Raw genomic sequence first — 24,192 nt, forward strand, 5'->3', positions numbered from 1 at the left:
AGTACAAGTGGGTGCTGGCCCTGCATAAGAGTAAGGACTCTTCACCAAGGTTGTATGAAAGAAGGTGGAGAAGGTACATGCAGATCAGGGCCATGGATGGATTGGGTGATAAAATAGGAGGGAGTTCCTGACTGACAGTATCTATTTTTTCAATGAAATATGAAACAAAACCATGTGCTTGGAGGAGCAGATGTAACGAGGTTTGAGGAAATGTAATTTTGAAGAGCAATCTGAGCAAATGTGGTAGGGTAGCTGTGAAAATCACAGCTGGTTTTCTGATTGAACAGCTCCAAAGATGATATAAAATGGATAGATGACCCAGGAAAAGTCACCTGCTTTGGAGGACACATTAAATACATGGCCGTTTGGCTAGAAAAGGCTACCGTGTGAAATTCTGAGCTCCACACCAAAACTCTGACATGAAAACCTCAAGATTTAAAGGATTCCAGTGTTAACATTAAGATGGAGTGAATGGAACTGGAATTATTCTTGATAGAGTAGGGTAACTAAAAGAAGATTTGGTTATGACCTTTAAATTCATAAAGGTATCTGAAAGACTGGGGTTACACTCTGTCATCAGAACAAATATGTCAGAAGTTCAGCCTAGATTACATAAATTATACAGAAGTTCCAGAGACACTATAACAGGACTGAATTACCTGTGACAAACACCTCAAGACCCAACCTAAATGCTCTATTAACTCAATCATATTTATTATGTGTCTATTACGTGCATGGTGTTTTGAGTGCTAGGGTGACAAGGACACCCACGGTCCCTCTCTCATAGTGCTTATATGTTGGGAAGCGAGACAGGCAACAAATAAGTAAACAAGTAATTTCTGTTAGTGTTAAGGGCTTCATATAAAGGAAAGAAAACAGGATAATGGGTTGGAAAGTACTCCAGGCCAGGTTGGGTCATAAGAGAAAACTTCCCTGAGAAGGTGATGTTTGAGCCGAGCTAACTGGGATTTCTTGACAAGTTGTTTGAGTTGAGGTATTTGAGATACCTTGACAAGGCTGTTCCAAATGGTATTCAATTCACAAAGGGTTTCAGAAATACCAGGCACCCAGGGGTGCCTGGGTGGCTCAGTCAGTTAAGCGCCGACTTTGGCTGAGGTCATGATCCCTTTTCAATGACGTTTTCAGGGAAGAGAAAAATGTTGGCCACAGAATAATGACTTTCTGTTAAATTGTCAATTTTGATGGGAAAAAAAAATTTATTGTTTATAGTGATAATTGTTTCAGGATTCTGTTTCCATTAAACTATCACTATACCTTAGTTCTCCAATTATTGTAATAGGTTTCTGTATTTACTGGCCCCCCTTGGCATAAACCATCTTCTCCAGGAAGCCACCTTCCTTTTGTAGTTTTATAGCACTGTGTGCTTGCTTGCTTTCTTTCTTGTTTTTAATTTTTTTTTAATGTTTATTTATTTTTGAGAGAGACAGAGAGGGAGAGACAGAGGGTGAGCAGGGGAGGGGCAGAGAGAGACAGAGACACAGAATTCAAGGCAGGCTCCAGGCTCCGTGCTGTCAGCACAGAGCCCAACACGAGACTCAAACTCATGAGCCATGAGATCATGACCTGAGCCAAAGTCAGAAACTTAACTGACTGAGCCACCAAGGCACCCCAAGCACTACGTGCTTTCTATGACCAATTATTATCTTCTGCTCTGTGTTGTAGTGATTCATGTATATGTTATACCTCTACTATTAAGTTGGAAATTTTGCAATGACAGGGTCTCTTTGTGTTCATCTAGCATTCAAAGAACAGTGTCTGAAATAGAATAGCTTCTCAATAAACATTAGTTGAATGCTGCCTGCTTAGATCATTTCTGCAAGCTAATGGTTCATACTGTGGGTGGAATACTCATATGGCTCTATATCATTTTTTTTATTTCAAAATCAAGTATCTGTTGAGCTCAATCAGCTCCAATCTTCCCATCTTGATTTACTTTCTTCTAAGGGGTTGCCTGCTTTCCTTATTCTAGCCATCTGCTCATTTTCACTAGCCCCTATACTCATTTCAATGTAAAACCTATCATATGTATGCCTAGAACTTATACCAGGAAACTTCTCCTAACATTTAATTATACTGTGCTTGTAGCTATTAATTACCACTGGAGAACTTTGTGCTATTTATTGTGTCTTTCAATTGTTTATTTGATGTTTAAAATGATATCTATGACTAACTTGGATAAAAACATTTTTAGAAGTGTAAAAAAACTGAGTTCAAATGTCCATTTTATCTGGACATCTTTTTGAACTAAATCATGCTTGATGATACCACTTTGGAATAAGCTGTTCGATCACTTGCCTATAACATGTATATGTATATGTTTGATCTAGTATGTGATTATTAATCCTTAAATTCCTTAAGGACAGTGAATGTTCCCATTTGCTATACCTAAGTAGTACATAATGTCAAGTTCTGTAAGCTCTTTAATAAAAATAATGTAACCAAATTAATGAGAGAAGACTAACAGAATTTTTACATTTTTTACTAGCATGTATATGGCCAAGGCCTATCAGGGAGGGTGGCATTATGGCTCACTCTGCTAATTCTTATAAATGCTTTTTTTTTTTAAAGGAATCTGTGGCATCTTTAAAACCACAGTTTAACACAATTGCCAAATGCTTCTTCTAAGTCCAGCTATTTCTGAAAGAATTTGTTTATTTGAATAAGTTTACAGATTTCAAAACTATTATTTAATTTCACAGAAACTTCTTAGTACACAATGTCAGATTTCTCAAAACAATTGTAATTTCATTGGAAAGAGAGGCAAAAGTTCTAAGGTCCAGCATGGCATCTAATCTCTAGAGATCCCTGCAACCTTTAAGCCCTGTCCCCTTAGAGCCCAGGGTTAAATCCAGTGTCATGGAATGGGCAAGTCCTATTCACTCAGTATAAGAAGGGCTCTCTGATTAGCATTTATACTAAAATCATTAACAAAGAATTACCTGTTAGCATCCTGTCAGAAGCTTCTTAAGGAAAGAATACAGAGGAAACAGACAAGAGTTTCAAACTATCAGAAAAGGGGAATTACAGCACAAAACTGACATTCAATTAAAAATGTAAAACCTGAAGTATTTGGAAGAATGGAGCGTTTGGATATCTGAGGGTAGGGGCTAAAATTTTCTAAGTAACCAGTAGGGTAAGGCATTCTATACAAGGTAATGTTAATACCTTATATTTAGGTACCTTTAGGGTAGGAGCTAAAACTTTCTAAGTAACCAGTATGAAGGCACTCTACACAAGGTAATGTTAATAGCAACCTTAGGCACTAAGAATAATGAAGCGTGTTTTAGAGATGAGACAAGCGGGGCACAGATATAATGTGAGTTGTTTCACATCACCCAGCCAGCAAGTGAGAGAAGAGGCTTAGTCTCTTCTAGAGGCTGACTGCTTCTAGCAGAGGATGCCGAAGCTCCAGAAAGGGTGTAAGAGGCTTAACACAGGCTTGGGCAAAGAAGCAGATGCAAAGAAAGAGTAAAGAAGCTTGGAGAGAAGGAACTCCTAGGTGCCTCTGTACCTGGACAGATACAGGAAAGCAGGATAATCAATCTCTGTTTGATAGAAAAGCCAGGCTTAGAAAACAGAGGCATTACCTATTGATGGAAGAAGAAGAGATTTCCAGTGGATAAGGACAGAAGAAAGGATAGCACTGCTGACCAACAGGACAGATGACATCAGCTCTCTCTGTTCTACTAAGCTTAGAGAGTGAGACCCAGAACACCCAAGGAGGGAGAGAGGGGAGTCCTTGCTTGTGCCATCCCTCCTGTGTTCCTCTGCATAACCCATCCTCCAGGTCTTAACTCCGTTGCACTTCTCACGACCACCTTCTCTTTCTAACTAGAGATGCTCCTAGCACAGTATAATTCTCCCTCATGGGACTTTTCACAATAGTAATTTTACATCTGTCTGTATTTTTGGTTGCCTTTCCCACTAAACCTGAGAATTGGGACACATGAGTGTTTTTGTTCCTTTTTTTGTTGCCCAAATCCAGCACGATGCCTCATCCACTGCAGGCACACATAACTATTTGCTGAACATCGGAAGGAAGGACAGATAGAAGGAAGCAAGCTAGTAAGCAAGGGAGGGAGGGTCGGAGGCAGAAGGGAAGTTAATTGTGTTAGGGGTCATCAAGGAGGACAGTGAAAATAGAAAAAGGAGAGACCAGGAACACAATAACAAATTTACAAACTACCCAACTCTGCTTAGGGTTGGCCTTATTTACTGTCAATTGTTTATGGTCAAATAAGAAACTCTGGTAGACCGTATCTTTGTTCTGGGCAGCCACACACGTGAGCCTCATAAAGGAGTATTACTGTACTGCCATTGGACCTTATGATGCATGTCAACACTGCTACACACAATTAGAGATGATGGCTATTTGTTTCTCTGGGGATTTTGAAACTATGACTGATTTACCTATGAGGGAACTTTGTTCCTAGATGATGCCATAATTATGGTAACACTGTGTTTGGTTAAGCTGAACTTTGAAAATGGCTTCCATCCCATTCCACTCAAGTCTACATTATATGGTTTACTAGGTGCCAGGCACTAGGAACAAGACAAGGTCACCGCCCTCAAGAGTTATAAAATGTTTCTTTGAAAATTGTTGATATCCCAGCACTTCATCAGTCACAGACCAAATGCATTCACCGTAAATTATAGGGCATCAACTCATATTTTTCATGTCATTAGAAGTGATTAAAATTTTCCAGTTTCACTAGTCAAATAAGCAAAGAAAGAAGAAATACGATCTATATTTTCTAAAGAAACTCCTCCCACTTTACCCTTGTTGCCAGTTACACTATAATGGTAATATTAATTATAATAGCAACTATAACTTATTTGAAAAGTTCCTATGTACCAGGCCTTGAGCTTCACATATGTTAACATTCAACTTAATCCTCAAACAAGGAGATAGGGTCCATGTGTTTTTTACATTTATATCCTTGGAACCAGCACAGACACAAGAAGATGAATGGTAAATATTTGTTAAACAAATGCATACGTAAACAAATGGAAAGTGGGGACAATCCATGTAGCATTCAAACCTGCAATTTTTAGGCAACCCAGTTTTTGTTTTCAGAAACTACAAATTGAACACCACACCCTGGTAAATTTCACACTAAATATATAAATAATGAACCTGTACAGCTGAAAGGAACCTTGAAAGAGACCTCATTTTATAGATGTAGTCACTGATTGAGTGACCTCAACAAGTGACTTAACCTCTTACCAAACCATACATGTTATTTAACAATATGAGGATAGTAACTTCCTTGAAGAGGAACGGAATTCCTAGCGTTGTGCCTGGCTCTCAAGAAATGATTTATGTTGTTATTCTATTCGATAGCATTTTATGGGTGCTGAAATTTAAAAGTATTATTTTTGTTTCAGGAACTTAAAAAATATCAAGACTATTTTCATGTTTTTTATTTTGTAGAAAATATGACCAAAAATCAGAATACTGGGGCAAAGTGGACTTCTTACGATGATAAAATAAAAAGGCTAGTCCAAAAAGCAAGCACAGTATAGACCCCCTCAAAAATGTGGTAGGGAGATACTTTCAATAATTACTAATAAAAGGTAGGCTCTGAAGCAATACAAGAAAGAGTTCAAACTAACTTTTGAAAAATATATTCAGGGGTTTTGTAGAAAATGGTTAGAAGAAAAATTCTGATCTTAGAACTGTGACATACATATCACCAGGTTATAAAGATCACAAGGACACTTTGTGGCTTAGATCATTCCTCAACGTTTGGGCTTGAATTCCACGACATGCCCTGCCTGACTTCTCTGCTGTGTTCTTCTCCTTAGCACTGATCATTGCCTCACGTCCTGTTTGTTTTGCTTGTTTGTTTCTTACAGCCCTTCTGGTTGGAATGGAAGCTCCATGAAGGCAGGGGTTTTCACCTGTTGCTGAATCACCAGTTCCGAACACCTGACACACAGATGGTGCTCAATACTTCTGCATGGACTGAGTAAATGAAGGCAGAAATTGAGACCCACGGGGATTAAGCTCCTTTTATTTAGCCGGTAAGTGGCTGCACCAGGTAAGATATCCAAGGCTCCCAAATGCTCCTCCAGGGCCAGCAGCCCCTCTTACCTCTCTTCTTTTCAGAAACTATCGTCTGTCCTTGCCGTTAGAAATCGTGGGAATAACTGTGCAGTGTTTCTGAACCGTATGAACAATCTGTATCTTTTGAAGGTATCTAGCACATTTTATTCGAGCTACTTCTAGAACTCCCATTATAAAGGGGAGATTGAAGGGTGCCTGGGTAGCTTATTTGGTTGAGCGTCTGACTCTTGGTTTCAGCTGGGGTCATGGTCTCAGGGTTCATGGGTTTGAGCCCACATTGGGCTCCTGTGCTGGCAGCTTGAAACCTGCTTAAGGTCCTCCCTCCCTCTCTCAGCCCCTCCCCCACTCGCTCGCTCATACAGGTGCATGTGCTCTTGCTCTCAAGTAAATAAATAAACTTAAGAAAAATTAAGGAGAGATTGATTTTTTCAAAATTCCACAACCGTGGAGACTCAATCTGAGAAAACTGCTAACTCATGAATAGCTAAACAGTGGCATTAGCCTGAATCTGACTTGTATAGTGCTTTAAAGGTTGACTGCAATAGGGGCACCTGGGCGGTTCAGTTAAGCACCCAACTCTTGATTTCAGCTCAGGTCATGATCAGTAAGGAAGTAAATAAATAAATAAATCGACAAACAAACTTAAAAAAAAAAAAAAAGAAATACAAAGGAGACCACAAGAAACCTAATTTCTAAGGACTGAGTTTTGCCAGCTCCCTATTTAAGGAAATTGTGAGTTAACAGAAGTCAAAATTTTAGAGGCTTTCATAAATAAAAGGATAAGGAGGTAAGTACTGGGAGAGCCACAAGAAGACAAAGTAATGATAATCAGACCCAGGCTTTTTTTTCCTGAGGAAATGTATTTTACAGTCTGTAATTTTTAACTAAACAACTATTAACCAAACATGAAGGAAGAATACATGTTTTCAGATACACAAGAGTTCAAAAAATTAAACTACCACATACCCAGACTCGGATGGTATCTGCAGACTTAACTTCTACAAAATAACAAGGGAAACCAAGAAAGAGGAACATATGGGCCACAGGACACAGGGGGTCCAATTCAGGAGAACCGCAAAGGGATGCCCTAGACTGACAGTATCCAGTGAACCTGTGTAGTAATCAGCTTAGACTGGGGCAGGAGAACGGAGGCTCCTGGAGGGAAGACACTCAAGGAAAAAGCATATTTGTTAAAATATGCAACATAATCAAGTTTGAAAGAAAATGAGGCCACAACAAAGGCAAAAGACACAAGAATGAAAGAAAGGCAATTGGAAACTCCAAGGGAGCAAAAATGGTATATGAGGAAGAAGATATGATCATAATACATTAATTGATTCTGTGTGAATGATATTTAATTATTAATGACATATTTTAGAAGTTTAGAATTCTCCAAGAGACAGAGATTTAACCACAGTTATAACCGACTATACTGTAAACACTCTACATGTTATCAAAGTAACAAGTTTAGGGGCACCTGGATGACTCAGTCAGTTAAACATCTGACTCTTGATTTTGGCTCAGGTCATGGTTTATGAGTTCGAGCCCCACATTGGGCTCTGTGCTAACAGTGAGGAGCCTGCTTGGGATTCCCTCTCTCACCCTACCCCGCTTGCTCTCTCTCTCTCTCAAAACAAATAAATAAACCTTAAAAAAAATTTTAAAGTAACAAGTTTAAAATTTTTGGTGGCGAAGAGGGAAGGAGAGCTGACGATGGAGTAGAGGTGCTAACATTGTCATCTTACAAAGTGGGGACTAAAAAGAGACTGTAGTTGGGAAAAGCAGAAATGAAGGTGCAGTAATACTAAGTTTAAAAGATAGCTATGGAGAAACTAAATATGTTGTATTTGGAAGAATGAAGGACAATGATATCTAAAATGCACAAATCAAGGGGAAAAAAAGATGAGTGAAACATGGTTATATATGGAGATGAGAATTGGAGATGGGGGAGAGTGGGACAGAAGGTAGTAGCTTTTTCTTACAAGGTTTTGTGGTTTTTGATTTTCTTGAAACAATGCACTGTGTTACTTTAATGGAAAAAAACAATCTAGTAGGGGGGAGAAAATTAGCTCATGGCTCAGTCAAATCCTAAATTCTTCTGTATATAAACTCCTCTCTCCTATCAGAAAAGTCCAAATCCTCATCCTATAACCATATATATGCACTTCTGGAAATTATCATTAAAGGGAGGAGTTTGTGAATATTACTCTTATTTTTGGCAAAGACTCAACCACAGATTGCAAGTTCAAATGATTTTATGAGCCTAAAAGGAAATGAGGTAGGTAAGAAAATAGACGGTTTTTTTGTCTTTTGTTTGTTTGTTTTGTAACTCTGAACTCAGAACTAGTGAACTGCAATGAATTTACTGTTTATAGGTTCTTTTAGCTCTTGGTAACAGTTTAGAAGTGAGAAAAAGAAAACCACAAGTTAATATCCCTTGCTTTCTCCCAACCTCAAGATTTCTAGCAGCTGAAGTTTCACATTGTTGGGCAGAAATATTTAACACGAGCATCTGGGATTCATTCATGTCAACTGTTGCTCTTTAAGAAGGGTATTCTTTATTTAAAATACTAACCTTCTCTAAAAGACTGCTTCAGAAGAAATGAATGTCTCCTCCTTCCCATTCCCTGCCAGCACTCCCATTTCAAAGTTCAGCCTGCTCTAGGAAATTGAAAAGGAACCCCTTTCCTACAACCCCAAAGCCTCTTCCTTCAATATGCAAAAGCTTCAGGATAGTCCCCAAGGTGAACAACATCTCTGGGATCCTCAACCTCACTTCCAGATGGAGCCCCCAAGGTAGACAAGCAGATCCAGTTTCCCAACCCTTTTCCAGATGACAGCCTCCAGAAAGATGAGTGTGTCAGAGATCTAATCCTCTGATTCCAGATGTGGGCCAAAGAGCACATGAATAAGTTGAAACATCTTCTCCCCTACCATATGTAATCCCCTAAGGGAGAAAGCTTTTTGATGCCTCTCCAATAACACTCCACAATAAGTCTCCCCAGAGCTACGTCTCCAGAGATCAAAGCCGTATTTTTCTTTCACCTCTTTTCTCTCTTCCTGTTTTCCAACCTCAGTCCAAAAAGATATGCTATTTATTCCTCACCTGGGTCAAGGTCCTTATCTCTGAGCACACCTTGGAAATTTGGTTATTCTGAAGGTTTAAGGTCTTGAGGCCAGGCAGTTTATCTAATGATGAGGGCATCTTTGTAATCTTCTTCCCACTCAAGGTAACAATCTTAGTATTTTTACCACCTTTCAGCGCCCTTACTAACATCTTTTCAGTCATGGCCTTAGAAAAGAAATAGAAAAGGGAGAAGGTAATCACTAGGGATTAAGTTACTTATTGTGCATCTTTAGAACCTCTAATGACAGAATTAGGGTGTCATGGAAACAAAAACATTCTGAGATGTACCATGTTGAAGACGGGAGACATCAGATAGTTTCCTGTGTAAAAGGTACGGATAGGAAATAGCTGACTCTTCATTTAAAGCAGTTAATGTATAAGATGAGCCTACGATACCTTATGCCAGAGACATGGATGTTATCAGACTAATGAGATCACATCAAAAGGACACAGAAATCAACTTCTAGGGACTCCCATTGGTCTAAAATGGAAAATTTGAGGATCATAAGGAATAATCTAGAGTGAAACACGTAAAAATACATTAAAATCTGAGAGTTCATAATGGTATTTTAAAAATAAATGTGTTGATTACACAGGGATTGCTAGGGAACCAACTCATTCATAAGTCTGAAAATTGATAAATGAAAAAAAGGAAGCATTCTGCTTTTTCAGCACAAAGTTCATTTGAGTGTAATCTAATAGTTAACAAAGTTCCTATTCAAAGAAAAATTGAAGCTAATAAATGAGGAAGGAAAAATTGATTTAGGAAAATCACAATTTTTGCAGATCCTAGTGAAATAGCAGATCTAAGGAAATATGATAATTGGATGCTAAAAGCATTAGGTATGAGGTTGATGAGAACTTCATAAGTAAGAAATCAGGCTATAACTTAAACTCGTAATCAATTTTAGCATCGTTACAATTGAGACAGTCACGTTATAAGTCTCATGGACATGATACAATAAAAAGTACTCAGCACCACCTATGAAATATTATTGCCTAAAAATTGAACCTGAACCTAATCACGTGTCCAGACAAAACTACCATTTACAGAAAATATGAGGACGGGAAAACAAGCTAAATTCATCTCGGAAGCAGTGAGCCAAATCTAGAACACAAGGAATTCTACGGGGCAAAATGACACGAGGTCTGACCAACAAATCCATGGTATTAATAAAAGGGAGGAGAAACTGTCATGAAATAACAGCCAAATGCAGTATGTGGACCTTGTTTGGATTCTGATTTGAATAAAAATACTGTGGAGTTGTTTGGGGAAATGTGATCACGGATGGGTTATTAGATGATAGGAATTGCTAATTCTGTTATCTGTCATAATGGCGTGCTGGTAGTGTTCTTAAAAATGTACTTAACATCTAGAAATGCATCTGAAATTTGCAGGTGAAATGACATGATATCTTGAACTTTCTTTAAAATAACTTGGGTGTGGGGAGTGAGTGAAAAGAAACAGATCTAACTTATTGGTGCTCCATAATGGGTACATATGAGTACATTATACTATTCTCATTATTCAGAGAAAAGATTAGGACAAAGACAAAAATAACGGGAATGGGGAGGAGCTGAAACCAGTGGCATCTGATTACTATTAGAACTCCACTTGAGGGGTGCTGGGGTTGCTCATTCATTTAAATGACCGACTCTTGGTTTTAGCTTCGGTCATGATCTTGCAGTTCGTGAGTTTGAGCCTAGAGTTGGGCTCTGCACTGATGGCGTGGAGTCTGCTTGCAATTCTCTCTGCCCCTCCCCCACTCTCATTCTCTCTCCCTCTCTCTCTCTCAAAAATAAATAAATTTTAAAAAAAACAACACTCGATTTGAGTCCATATGAGGCTTGGAGGCATTTGGGTTATTTGGATTATATAAATAAATATGCCTATTTTGGTTGTTAATTTCCAAAAACTTGAACACTATAAAATATGTACTGTATTGAAAGTATTCAGGACACAATTCAATCTTTTCTTTGTAATTCACAAATCACTTTATTTATTTATTCAACAAATATTTAAGGAGCACCTACGATATGCTCAATACTGTCCCAGGCACTGAGGAAAAAAGTGAATTAAAAAGACAAAAATCCCTCTGTCAGTGAATTTACATTTTAGTAGGGGGAGGAGAACAATCAAGATAAATAAGTAAGTCTAGTATGTTAGATGGCATTAGAGAAGGGGAAAAGGAACAAAGCAGGTAAGGAAAATAGGGAGTGTGAGAGTGGGGAGTTTGCAGTTCTAGACAGGACGTCCAGAGAAGGCCTCACTAAGAGGCTGCTGTTAGGGGAAAGAGCTTTTCCAGTAAAAGAATAAAGCAATGCCTAAGTCCTAAAGGAGAATCATTGAATTTTTTTTTAACGTTTATTTATTTATTTATTTATTTTGAGACAGAGAGAGACAGAGCATGAACGGGGGAGGGTCAGAGAGAGAGGGAGACACAGAATCTGAAACAGGCTCCAGGCTCTGAGCTATCAGCACAGAGCCCGACGCGGAGCTCGAACTCGCAGACCCCGAGATCATGACCTGAGCTAAAGTCGGCCGCTTAACCGACTGAGCCACCTAGGTGCCCCGAATTTTTAAAGAGTCTTAGGTGCATCAGTATCATCATAACAGTAAAACAAGAGGTGCTGATTAATAGTGACTTCCAGTTGCTAGAGTAGAATCATTTTTCAGCTACTTAATCACTGCGCTTTGGTTTATCTCTTCCAAACCTATCTTCCAGCTTCATTACTCTGACACTTAAACGTTTCCTAGGAACAAACATGTTACTATCTAAACAAACTAATCATGAGGCATAAAAAAAAAAATCTTATGGGGCGCCTGGGTGGCTCAGTCGGTTAAGCGTCCGACTTCAGCTCAGGTCATGATCTCACGGTCTGTGGGTTCGAGTCCCACGTCAGGCTCTGTGCTGACAGCTCAGAGCCTGGAGCCTGCTTCCGATTCTGTGTCTCCCTCTCTCTCTCTGCCCCTCCCGCACTCATGCGTGCGCGCTCTCTCTCTCTCTCTCTCTCTCTGTCAAAAATAAATAAACATTAAAAAAAATTTAAAAAAAAATCTTATGGACACTCATCTCCTCTGAAATAACTCTATGTGGCCAGGACACCAGCTGACACTACCCAAACACGGGTAATTTGCTTTAAAGGAGTAAAAACGGCCACTGCAAGCTGATACTACTTTCTATTAATTTGCTTAACCTAGAAAATCTGGTAATTCTTGATTCCTCCTCGTCTCTTCCAGCATGCAGTTAGCCCCATAAATGCCACCTATTCTGGTTATCCATTGCTAGGTAACAAACCACTGCAAAACATAACGGCTTAATACATTTATTTTATTCACAAATGTAGAATTTGGGCAGGGCTTAGTGGAGAAAGTTTATCAGTGTTGCTCTTGGTGACATCTGGGGTGACTCAAAGGCTGAGGTGGAGATCGTGTAAAGACTCATTCACCTGTATCTGGTGGTAGGTTCTGGGACCTTCAGGCAATCAGCCAGAACACCCCCATGTAGCCTATCCAAGGGGGCCTGAGCTGCCTCGCAGCATGGTGGCTTAGTTCTGAGAGTGAGCATCTCAAGCGAGAAAGTGAAATGGAAGCCTTATCACTTCATGACCTAGCTTCAGTATCAGGTAGCTTCACTTGTGCCACATTCTATTCATTAGAACTCAAGTCCCTAAGAATGGCCCATATTCAAAGGAAGATGAACTAGACCCCACCTCTTGATGGTAAGTGGACATATCTTAAAATCCACCCCAGTGGGCCCCTTTCTCCCAAGAGCCCCCTTCCCCAAAACTTTGATCTGTTGAGAGCATCAGATTACAGAATCTCGTCATCTAAATCAAGTAACAAGGGTGGATGCAGCTCCTTAAAGGGAGTTCTTTGAGTCCGTTTCAGGGACAGTCCATCTTGATCTGAAAACCTAGGAACTAAAGAGACAAGTTATCTCATCCTCATGTACCCAGAAATTAACAATGGGTGAACTATAGGACAGACAATAGCACCACTCAAAAAAGGGAAAAGTTAGAGGCACAAGGCAGCCCTGGTTTGTAGCAATTCTGGAACTCAACTGGGTACATGCTGTCAGATCCCTGATTAACGTTCAGCCCTACTGCTTGGGACTGGTTCTTGGTCTTCTCTCTGGGCTCTTGAATTATCTTTCCTTCTTCATAGAACATAGCTCATGTTTGCTATTTTTTTCTCAGACTTTTCTCTGTCCATAGAAGTTCAAGGCTCCAAAGGTCTTCTCATGTTTTTTTTTTCTTTTTTAAGTATATTCGCCAAGTTGTGCAACCATCACCACAATCAATTTTAGAACTCTTATCATCCAAAAAGAAGCCATGTGTCCTTTAGCAATCATCCTCCCATTTTTCCCACCCACTCCAGTCCTAGGCATCCACTGACATCCTTTCTAGCCCTGTAGATTTGCCCATTTTTGACATTTTCTATAGATGGGATCATACACATGGTCTTTGAGACTGTCTTCAACTCAGTGTTTCTGAGTTTCATCGTGTCACAGCATGTACCAGTACCTCGTACCTTTTTATTGCCTAACAAGATTCCATCGTAGGTCTCTACTACTTTTATTTATCCACTTACCAGTTGATGGACATTTAGGCTGTTTCTACTTTTCAACTGTTGCAAATGATGCCATGGACATTTGCGTGCAGTTTTCTTGAGTGTCTATCCAGAAGAGGAATTGCTGAGTCAGAGTACTTTTGAGGACCTGGTTGACGGTTTCCCAAAGTGGCTGCATCAGTCTACCTTCCTACCAGCAGCATGTGAAGCTTCATCCTGTCATTTTATGGTGTCACATTTGAGCCAAACTGATACAGTCCCTTTTAAAACTTTGTAGGCTTGTCTTGAGTTTACAATTCTCTTCATCCAACAGAAGCCACACCCAGAATGTCTTTGCAAGAGCTCCTCTCTGTTTTGGTTTCCCTGTGAGACTACTGCGGGACAAAAGCCTTAAGAACTTGAGAAGCTCTCTCATGTGTTGACTAGAAAGCATCTTTCATCTTCCTGAGGTCTCAGCAAAGGTCTCAACATGCCCGTGGCTTCTTCTTCAGGCTTCATTTTCCTGACAGTTCCCTGATTTGTTCTCTGTCTGGAACTCATGTAATTTTAGCAACATTTACTGTCTGGAGAGGCTATGAATAAGAAAATTTTATTTTTCAAACCTCCCAATTTGTGGCTCATTTACAGTTCTTTTTGCTTGCCTTTCTCCTCTTTTACTACAGGCACCTAGAAGAATCTTATACCTTCAATATTCTGTCTAGAAATCCCCATAGGTAGATCATCCAGTTAATGAGGTATACTTTTTATTTTCCATGTTAATGCTGCCGGCATCATTGCTAACCTTCCTGCTACTGTGTACAAGAGTCACCTTTCTTCCAACAACATAACAATAACATTTCCAGTAATATCTCCCTCATATTCTTTTAAACCCTCACCAACACCTTCCTGGGGTGGCATCAGGCTCCTGCTAACAGTCTCTTCAAGACCCGTCTGACTTACCCTGAGGCCCAGTCCCAGAACCCATTACATGGCTTAAGTTTTTTTGTTACAGCAGCAAATTTTGTATCAGAGGAAAAGACCAACAAGAATTATATAGACTTTGGCCTGAGATAATTATGGGAACCGTGTAAGCCATCTATGTAGGGTTGTTGCTGATGTGTGGTGCTGTGCCTGACCCAGGATTCAGAGATGCTGAAGGAGATCTGGCAGAAGTCGGGGAAGCCACAGGCTCAATGGTTAATTCACACCAGAAGTGAGCCAGCAGATTCGCAACAGTACGCATGTTACTGACACTTGATGCCTTCACAAAAACTTTCCAAGCTTCCGCCAGACTTGTGCCTTCCACATTGTGTGCAAAATGTCTCTTGTGGCCAGGATTGGCCTGAAACTATGCAGTGAAGGGGATTCTGAGATATAATCTGAGCTTAGTTAAACTGATCCAGTACAAATCCACCACACCATCACCCTTCACATCTATCTGCTTCTTTCTACTGCTGCTATCCCAGCCCAAAGTCTCCTCATCTCTACCTTATTCCTCATCTCCTCATCTCTCCTTATCTCTACCTATTACCGCTTCCATTACGTATCCTGCCACTCTGCCATTACATACACTGTCGCTGCCATCAGTCATCTTACAATCCATCTTCCTCAACAATAAATCCATAACCCTAAATAAAATCTTTCAGTGGCCTCTCATTGCTTAGAAGTTAAAATCCCAACTATTGAGTTGGGGCTCAAAATACCAGTCTAGCCCCAGTTTCATTCTGTGTTATTTCCTTTCACAAACCTAGTATGCTGCCGTTAGAAGACGACTAGCTATTCGTCAAAAGCATCAACTGTATTTAGTCCTTTGCTTCTGCCATTCCTTGTGCCTGTATGTCTTTGCCACGCACCTATCTGCCTAACTGTCCCTAATCCTTCGAAGAATCTGATCAAGTATTTCCCCTATCATTTTCCTTGATCTTCTCTCCAAGCAGAATTGCTTCCATATTTGTTTCAAGAAGACTTTGTACAAACTCTAATTTAACACTTAATACTTTGTATTATTGTTCTTGTCATATTTCTCCCTTGCTATACCTTTGAACTGCAATCTCTATCACCATGCTTGGCATAGAGCAGGCCAACATTTAATTTAAATATTCATTAAATTAAATTGAGTTTTATGGCTAGGGGTTGTCTAAAAGAGCACCTTATGTAAAATCTATTAGTAGCATAAATCAATGTTCATGAAAATATAGAAGAAAAGACATGTGAAGGCACAGAAGTTAAAAACACAGAGTAACAGGGAACATGGGTGGTTCAGTCGGTTGAGCATGCAACTCTTATTTTGGGTAAGGTCATGATCCCAGGGTCATGGGATCGAGCCCCATGTCAGCATGGAGCCTGCTTAAGATTCTCTCCTTCTATCCCTCTGCCCCTCTCAACAGTTCACACTTTCTTTCTAAAATACAATACAAGGGGCACATGGGTGGTTCACTAGGTTAAGCGTTCGACTTTGGCTCAGGTCATGATCTCATGCTTCATAACGTCGAGTCCCGCATCAGGCTCTGTGATGACAGCTCGGAGCCTAGAGCCTGGTTCAGATTCAATGTCTTCCTCTCTCTGCCCCTCCCCCACTCACTTTCTCTCTCTCTCTCTCTCTCTCTCTCTCTCTCAAAAGTAAATAAACATTAAAAAGATTTTTTAATGCAATTAAATAAAATTAAAATAAAATCTAAAACAAAAACTTTGAGTAACTATTTGTTAGGCACTGTCCAAGATGCCTTGTATACAAATATGAATAATAGTCATTGTCTTCAAGGGGCATAAATCTAGAGGGAAATTAGAAGTGTAAACAGGTCATTCATTCCTCAGGTATTTATCATTTTTCAGTTTTACTTAACATTGTACAAGTTTAAGATGTACAAACTAATGACCTGATATGTGTATATGTTGCAAAATGAATACCACAATAATCAAATATTTATTAAGTGCCCATTACATGCTTGGTACCATTTTGCACTGAGGCACCTTGTTGGCTCAAGGAATATTTTCTGCTGTTGACTGCTGAGTCCAGTCATAAGGGGTTAAAAAGAATTAACCAGTTGACAAAATACATGTGTGTGGGGGGGAGGGGATGTATTTCAATAAAAGGAGTGTGAGAAAAATGTTGACAGGCATGAAATAATGGGGCCATAGGGAATATAAATAATTTGAGGGCATAATTCTAAAGAAAGAAGTGATGGGAAGTGATGTTGGAGAGGTACACAGGACTATTCATGAAGGATCTCCCTTAAATGCCATATTAAGGAGTGGACTTCATCCTGTAGGAACAGGGAGCGACTTGGCAAGTTTAGGTTAGGAGATAGGACTCAGATTTGCATTTCTGGCCGTTCACTTTGGCAGCATGAAGGAAGGGGGAGTTTCAGGGAGTAGCCCTGTGGGCAGGATGGCAATTTGACATTTGTGTACTATTCTAGGTGAGAGGAAAAAGGGATAGAGAAGAAATGAGAAGGTATAATGTGGGTAAGATTGCCACTAGAACGTGATCTCGGAGGTACATTAGATGGGGTGAACCACAACTTAGGGTATGAAGTGGGGCAATGAGAGTTGGGTAGTATTTGGCAGGGTGAGGCTGTGGCACAAGCCCAGTTTCTGAAGGCATTAAAAAATCTACGAAGAGGGGAGCCTGAGTGGCTCAGTCGGTTGAATATCTGACTTCGGCTCAGGTCATGATCTCACAGTTCGTGGGTTCGAGCCCCACGTAAGGCTCTGTGCTGACAGCTCAGAGCTTAGAGCCTGCTTTGCTTTCTGTGCCTCCCTCTCTCTCTGCCCCTCCCCTGCTCATGCTCTCTCTCTCAAAAAAAAAAAAAAAATGAAATAAACATTAAAAAATGTTTTTTAAATCTACAAAGAGAAATAGAGTAAAGGAGATGGGGTTTACCATTTCAGACCTGAGTTTTGACCTGCATCTAAACGTGTTCCCTAGAAACACCCAGCTAAAAGAGCTGTGAGTTCTGCTGTGTGGGTTGGCCCCATAGGATGTTGGCATCCAGAGTTTCCCACAACCAGAAACCAGTCTGTTTGCAGGAAAATTGAAAAATCACCAATTTTTTGAGACAGCCTCATCCTGTGAACTCAACGCAAGATGAGGAACCTTAAACTGAATGTTAATCTAGATGGAGCAAGTGACTTGTAAACTTCAAGTCAGTCAAACTGGCTTTATCTCTGCCCTCATCAGTAAAATAACAAGAAAGAATACCAATCTATCCCACTGAGACTGTATGGGAAACATCTAACTAATGATTATAAAATACTTTGGAAGTATACAGTGCTGTAGGAATGCTAAAATATATAGCATCCTAGAATCTAAAGGACTTTAAAACACTCAGTAATTACATTAATACATTGATGAACACCTATAACACAAAAGAATCTGGCTCAATCCTATGACACGGGCCCCTATGACAAATTAAAAGATTTTCAAAGCTGTAAAAATGCATTAAAAACAGGAGTTCAGCAAACAGGTTATGGCAGAAAACAACACGCTTACTTGATTTGTTTTGGCAATCTTATCTCGTGATGAAAACATGGTCTGAAACTTGGGATAAAAGTTTTCAAACATGAGCAGATGCTTCATGTACTAGAATCCTACTGTAGAAATCTTCTGTCCTGTAATAAAAAAGGGCATTGCCTCTGTCTTCGTTCATTTCCTTTTTAAATATGGAAATGGAAGTTTTGATTTCAAGGGTTTTGGATTCTCAGAAGCCTGCCTTCTGAGGTCAGCCTTACCACTCACTGGCAGTGTGGCTTAGCAAGTTGCTCGCTCCCAAGCTCTTCAAGTTTCATTCCCATTATGTCTAGTACAGGGATGAGAATACCAACGCGGCCTTCTGTGAGGGCTAAATAAGCCCACTTATGTAAAGCATTTAGCGCACATATAGTAAATGCTCAGTAAAAGGTAGTTGTGGTTTTTCTGGTACATTTTTCTTTTAATTTTTTATTCATTTATTTAAAATTATTTATTTATTTATTTATTTATTTATTTATTTATTTATTTATTTATTTTAAATTTTTATTTATTTTAAATTTTTAATTTTAAATTTATTTTAAAAATTGTTTTAAATTTATTTACTTTCGAGAGAGAGAGAGAGAGAGAGAGAGAGCGTGAGTGGGAGAGGTGCAGAGAGAGAGGTAAATAGAACATAAAGCAGGCTCTGAGCTCTACAGCATAAAGCTCAGCTCAGGGCTCGGACTCATGAACCATGAGATCATGACCTGAGCCGAAGTCGGACACTTAACCGATTGAGCCACCCAAGTGCCCCTGTGGTACATTTTAAGTCAAGATCTCCACCTTTTGGGAAATCTCAGGTGTGCACGTACCATTCTTGGGACTGATATATGGTGCGAATATAAGCCTACTGTTCCAAAGACCGGTCTCTCTACCGGGACCTGCACTGCGCTGTCCTCTTCTTTATCCATGAGGTTAGAAACATTGGTGGTTCACAGGCTTTGACACAGCAAACATTTGTATGAAATTCAGTTATCAATTCTTAATTTTGCCAAGTAAAGTCATTTTTAAAAGTTCTCTTTCCTCTACTGCCACCATAATTTCATAAAAGGACATTTTAAACCCCTCTGGTAAAAAAGGAATATAAATAAATTTATTTACAGTGAGTTTGCTTTACAAAAAATTCATCATCTTATACAAAATTTTATTTTCCAAATGGTATCAGCTTATACATCAGCATTTGATTACTAGGTTAGATGAAACTCTTAGATTCTACTTAAACACCCACATACAAATACACATATACATATATTTTGGAAGTTATACCAAAACTCAAATACATTAGAAAACAGAAAGAAGTAACCACTAAAAGTAGAAAAGAAAGGATTAGGAAAGAGAACAATAAGATGAAACCAAGCCCAGTAAGATAAAGATAGCTAAACATTTATAAAATCTAAAGATAGAATTAAAGAACAAAAAGGGGAATCTAAGTGGGATGTTATAATACCAAGCCAGATTTTGACTTGAGAACAAGGCATTCTTGTATCTATATACACACACACATGTATATTATTTTTTAAATTTTATTTAAATCCAAGTTAGTTAACATATAGTGTAGTAATGGTTTCAGGTGTAGAATGTAGTGATTCATCACTTACATATAACACCCAGTGTTCATCCCAACAAGTGCCCTGTTTGATGCCCATCTTCCATTTAGCCCATCCCCCGACCCAGCACGCCTCCAGCAATTTGTTCTCTGTATTTAAGAGTCTCTTATAGTTTGCCTCGCTCTATTTTTATCTTATTTTTCCTTCCCTTCCCCCGTGTTCATCTGTCTTGTTTCTTACATTCCCCATATGGGTGAAATCATGTCTTTCTCTGGCTTACTTCACTTAGCACAATACATTCTAGTTCCATCTACATTGTCACAAATGGCAAGATTTCATTCTTTTTGATTGCCAAGTAGTACTCCATTGTATGTATATACCACATCTTTTTTTTTTTTTTTTTTTTAACATTTATTTATTTTGGAGACAGAGACAGAACATGAATGGGGGAGGGTCAGAGAGAGGGAGACACAGAATCCGAAACAGGCTCCAGCCTCTGAGTGGTCAGCACAGAGCCTGACGCGGGGCTCGGACTCACAGACCACGAGATCATGACCTGAGCCGAAGTCGGCCGCTTAACCAACTGAGCCACCCAGGCACCCCTATACCACATCTTCTTTATCCATTCATCGGTTGATGGACATTTGGGTTCTTTCCATAATTTGGCTGTTGCTGCCATAAACATTGGGGTGCATGTACCCCTTCAAATCAGCATTTTTGTATCCTTTGGATAAATAACTAATAGTGCAATTGCTGGACCATAGGGTAGTTCTATTTTTAATTTTTTGAGGAATCTCCATACTGTTTTCGAGAGTGGCTGCACCAGAGCGCATTCCCACCAGCAGTGCAAAAGTGAGAACGAGGCATTCTTGATGGAGACATGAAATTTATTTTCACAGACCAGCTGGGGGTGGTGGTGGACGAACAACATGCATGCTGAGTGCTGCCATGAGGAAAACCTGGCCCCGTGTTGACAGTTTTGATTTTTTTGAGAAGTGGAAATATGGATCTTAATTAAGTGAAATCTCCCAGTTTGTAAATACTATCAACTAATTCACTTTCTAATTTTCTTTACATAGCTGCATAGGTCAAACAAAATATCTCTTGGGTCACATTCAGCCCACCAGTTCGGAAGTCTGGTGGAGCAAGAGAAAAGGAGTCAAGGAGAACATCCTGAAAGACAGTCAAGGGAACAGGGGCAGCAAGAACAGAGCTGAGGAGGAGGAACCAGCAGAGTAGTGTGGTGAACAGCAAGAGAGAATTTCAAGGAGTGAGTGGTCTACAGTGTTAAATGCAGCAGAAATTTCCAGGAGGACATAAGAACAGGAAGGTGATCACTGGCACCGCTTCTGGAAGCAGTTTCAGTGCAGTGGTGGAGATTAAACCCAGATAGTTGTGGGTGTTCTTTGTGGAGCTTACTAAAGGTGTTTCCTTAATTCACATTAATTCACCAATATCATTTAAAAAATCAGTTAAGAATATCCCAGCCAAGCCTGAAAAATTCTATTCTGATCAAGAATCTTGACAGCTCAATTCCAAACAGAATATAAATGTCAACCTTTGAGATAACTGGAAGCTAAACAAATACTATGAGAATTTTCACTTTACCATCTCAGTGCTTCCTACGTGTCATAATGGCCTACAAGCTACTGAAAATTCCTCCATGCTGAATACCAAGGGCAACAGTGAAACTCCCCCTCCTTCTAGCATCTCAGGGCTCTGCTTTGTGGACCACCTCAACAATCCCAATCCCACTTTCCCAAAAGAAATCAACAGCCTTTCTATCATGTCTGCCTCCCTTTCTGGTGACATAACTAGCAAAAACATCCCCCCCTCCCCCCCACACACACACCACAGCAAAATAACCATTATTTTTATTTACCATAAATTATGCTATGAGCATATGCTAAAATGCAAGATGTGTTGTCTAAACTTTCATATTTTATTCTACTAGGTAAATGTTATTATTCCTATTTTAGAACAAGCAAACTGGTGTTCTGAAAAGTTAAATTTATGCGCTTTTTTTTAAAGTTTATTTTTATTCTAGAGGGAGATGGAGAGTAAGTGGGGGAGGGGCTGAGAGAAAGGGAGACAGAATCCCAAGCAGGTTCCGCACTGTCAGCGCAGAGCCCGAAGCAGGGCTTGAACTCACGAACTGAGATAACATGACCTGAGTGGAAAGCAAGAGTCAGACATTTAACCTAATGAGCCGTCCAGGCACCCCAATTTATGCACAGTTTGAAAAGTTAGTTAAGTGCCAGTCAAGACTTAAATCTAGGTCTGATTCCAAATTCCAGTCTCTCCAGTACATGTGAAAATCCTTAATGATGTTCACCAATTATTTCAGCTGTCTTAAGGACACATGCATGGCAGGGTTATACCTCTGGGTACTTTCCTGTTTGGGTGACGCCGTATGAAGAATTGAAGTCAACGAATGGAAACCAGACTGTTCCTTCTGAACCACAGAATGTATTTGTTGGAGTGAAACTCTCCAGAATGCTCTCTCCTAGAAAAGTTTAAGATGGTGACAGCTTGGGTCCCAGAGTATACAGACATGGAGCACAGCTCCCAGCCAACTGGCAAAAACATAGCACACACAAGAAACACTCCTTTGTCGAACAAGCCACCAAGATTTTTGAGTTGTTACCACAGACTGACTTAGTCTATCCTGACTACCACCAGTGGTCTCAAAAGTCAAATAAACACATCTCACTGGGTCAGGATACAGTCTGAAAATAGAAGGGAAAAAAGAAGGTCCATTGAGCTTTTCAAAGCGGGTTCATGTAAAGTCTAGCTTTAGGCAGTTGACAAAGTTACAGAAAACAGACGAATAGCTCTAATGTGCCCCATTTTTATTCTAAATGGTTTTCCTTAAAACTTGCCAACCTCATTAGCAGTACAACTTATGATATAGTAAGTGGTTCTCATTTAGGGGTGATTTTGTCCCCAGGGAGACATTGAAAATGTTGGGAGACATTTTCCTTCCTCACACCTCCGGGGGTGGGGGGTGCGGGGAAGAGTACCACCGGCACTTGGTTGCTAGAAGCCAGCAATGCTAAGTGTCTTATAATGCACAGGGCAGCCCTCATGACAGTTATACAGCTCAAAATGTCTGTAGTGTCATTGTTGACAAACTCTGAGATAGGTGTAGAATGCCCTTCTCATTTCAGGGGAGAAAATATCTGATTCAAAAACAGCAGTTTATTCTTTAAAACTAGATTCTTATTTTTGCTCAGCAAACTCCTACACTGGGTTCTCACTAGTCCTCAGGTTGATACTGTATTGCTTAAGATTATAAACAGTAAATAAACAGTAAACAGGGGTTTCCTTTTGTCAAGATAAGGGTAACATGGAGAAGAAAAATCAGCAGGAAGACTGGAAGTCATCTCTGTTCAGAGCATTGATAGTTTCAGCAGAGAGCTGTAATCTGATTCAATAAGTTACACTAATCATCATCCTTATTCTACTGAAAGAAGACAACTACAAACTTCTTCCTGGCCAATATATTAACAAAGTTCTTAATAGTTTCTTGGTCTGTATACTTATAAAGAATCTTTATATTCTGTAGATTGATACATGAAGGCAAAAAAAAACAAAAAACAAAAAACAAAAAAAACAAAACACAGTGTCAGAAGAAAAAAGAAAAGCTCTCTTGGGTTCTATTCCTCCCTTAAATTGACCTAAAGACTTAAGGATTTATCCAAGGGGTTAGGTAAATTAGAAAGCAGCCCTTTTGTGAGCAGACACAATACTAAGTCAATACCTCTCTGTACTCTTAATGGTCCATTAACCTAATGACATCTCCTTAAGAGTCCAATCTTATCCTCTCAATTGATCTTATGACTGTCAACATTTATTAATAAGCACTTACTATATAGGCCAGGCAGTGTGCTAGATAATTTAGTAAGTCAACAAGTTCTTGTTTCTAAGCACTTACAGACTAAAGGAAAATAATAATAACAATAATAATAAACTAAATACAAATAATACTAATTACTAGCGTGTGGTTACTAGAAACCAACATGTATGAACTGGGGTACCCAGCCCCGGCCAGGTGGGAGTTGGTGCTGATGAAATGGAGACCAGGACAGTAAGCTAGGTGAAATAGGTTGGGTGAAGCTCTCAACTCCCAATGGCAGCTCAAAGGCCTTCAAGTAGGAAGGGTGGTGAGCAAGAAATGATAATTCCTACAACTTGCTTTAAAAAAAAAAAAAAAAATCAAAACCCTTTGAGTTATATTTTTTCTGCAAGATGGAAAGTGGTTTTAAAGAAGATCTAAGACAGGAAAGAAGAATCAGTATGTGAAAACATACGGAAAGGAAGAAAAATCACACTCATTTGTTCAATAACAGTAAAAATATGATG

The 24,192-nt window shown here is 39.5% G+C and overlaps 1 protein-coding gene and 1 long non-coding RNA gene across 2 annotated transcripts in view; one reads left to right on the top strand and one right to left on the bottom strand.

Annotated features, from left to right (window-relative positions):
- Positions 1–9,438, bottom strand: part of LRRC69 (leucine rich repeat containing 69) — a 78,440-nt gene extending 69,002 nt beyond the window's left edge. The window contains exon 1 of the mRNA XM_045454280.1: positions 9,198–9,438. Within this exon, the coding sequence (XP_045310236.1) occupies positions 9,198–9,380 (183 nt within the window). The 5' untranslated portion in view covers positions 9,381–9,438. The remainder of the gene's footprint in view (positions 1–9,197) is intronic.
- A 57-nt stretch (positions 9,439–9,495) lies between these two features.
- Positions 9,496–24,150, top strand: LOC123585806. Its single transcript, XR_006706431.1, has 3 exons — positions 9,496–9,549; positions 20,915–21,097; positions 23,166–24,150. It is a non-coding gene; the product is annotated as an uncharacterized LOC123585806 (long non-coding RNA).
- Positions 24,151–24,192: the final 42 nt, after the last annotated feature.

Source organism: Leopardus geoffroyi, chromosome C3 (genome assembly GCF_018350155.1).
Source record: "Leopardus geoffroyi isolate Oge1 chromosome C3, O.geoffroyi_Oge1_pat1.0, whole genome shotgun sequence".
NCBI classification, from domain to species: Eukaryota; Metazoa; Chordata; class Mammalia; order Carnivora; family Felidae; genus Leopardus; species Leopardus geoffroyi.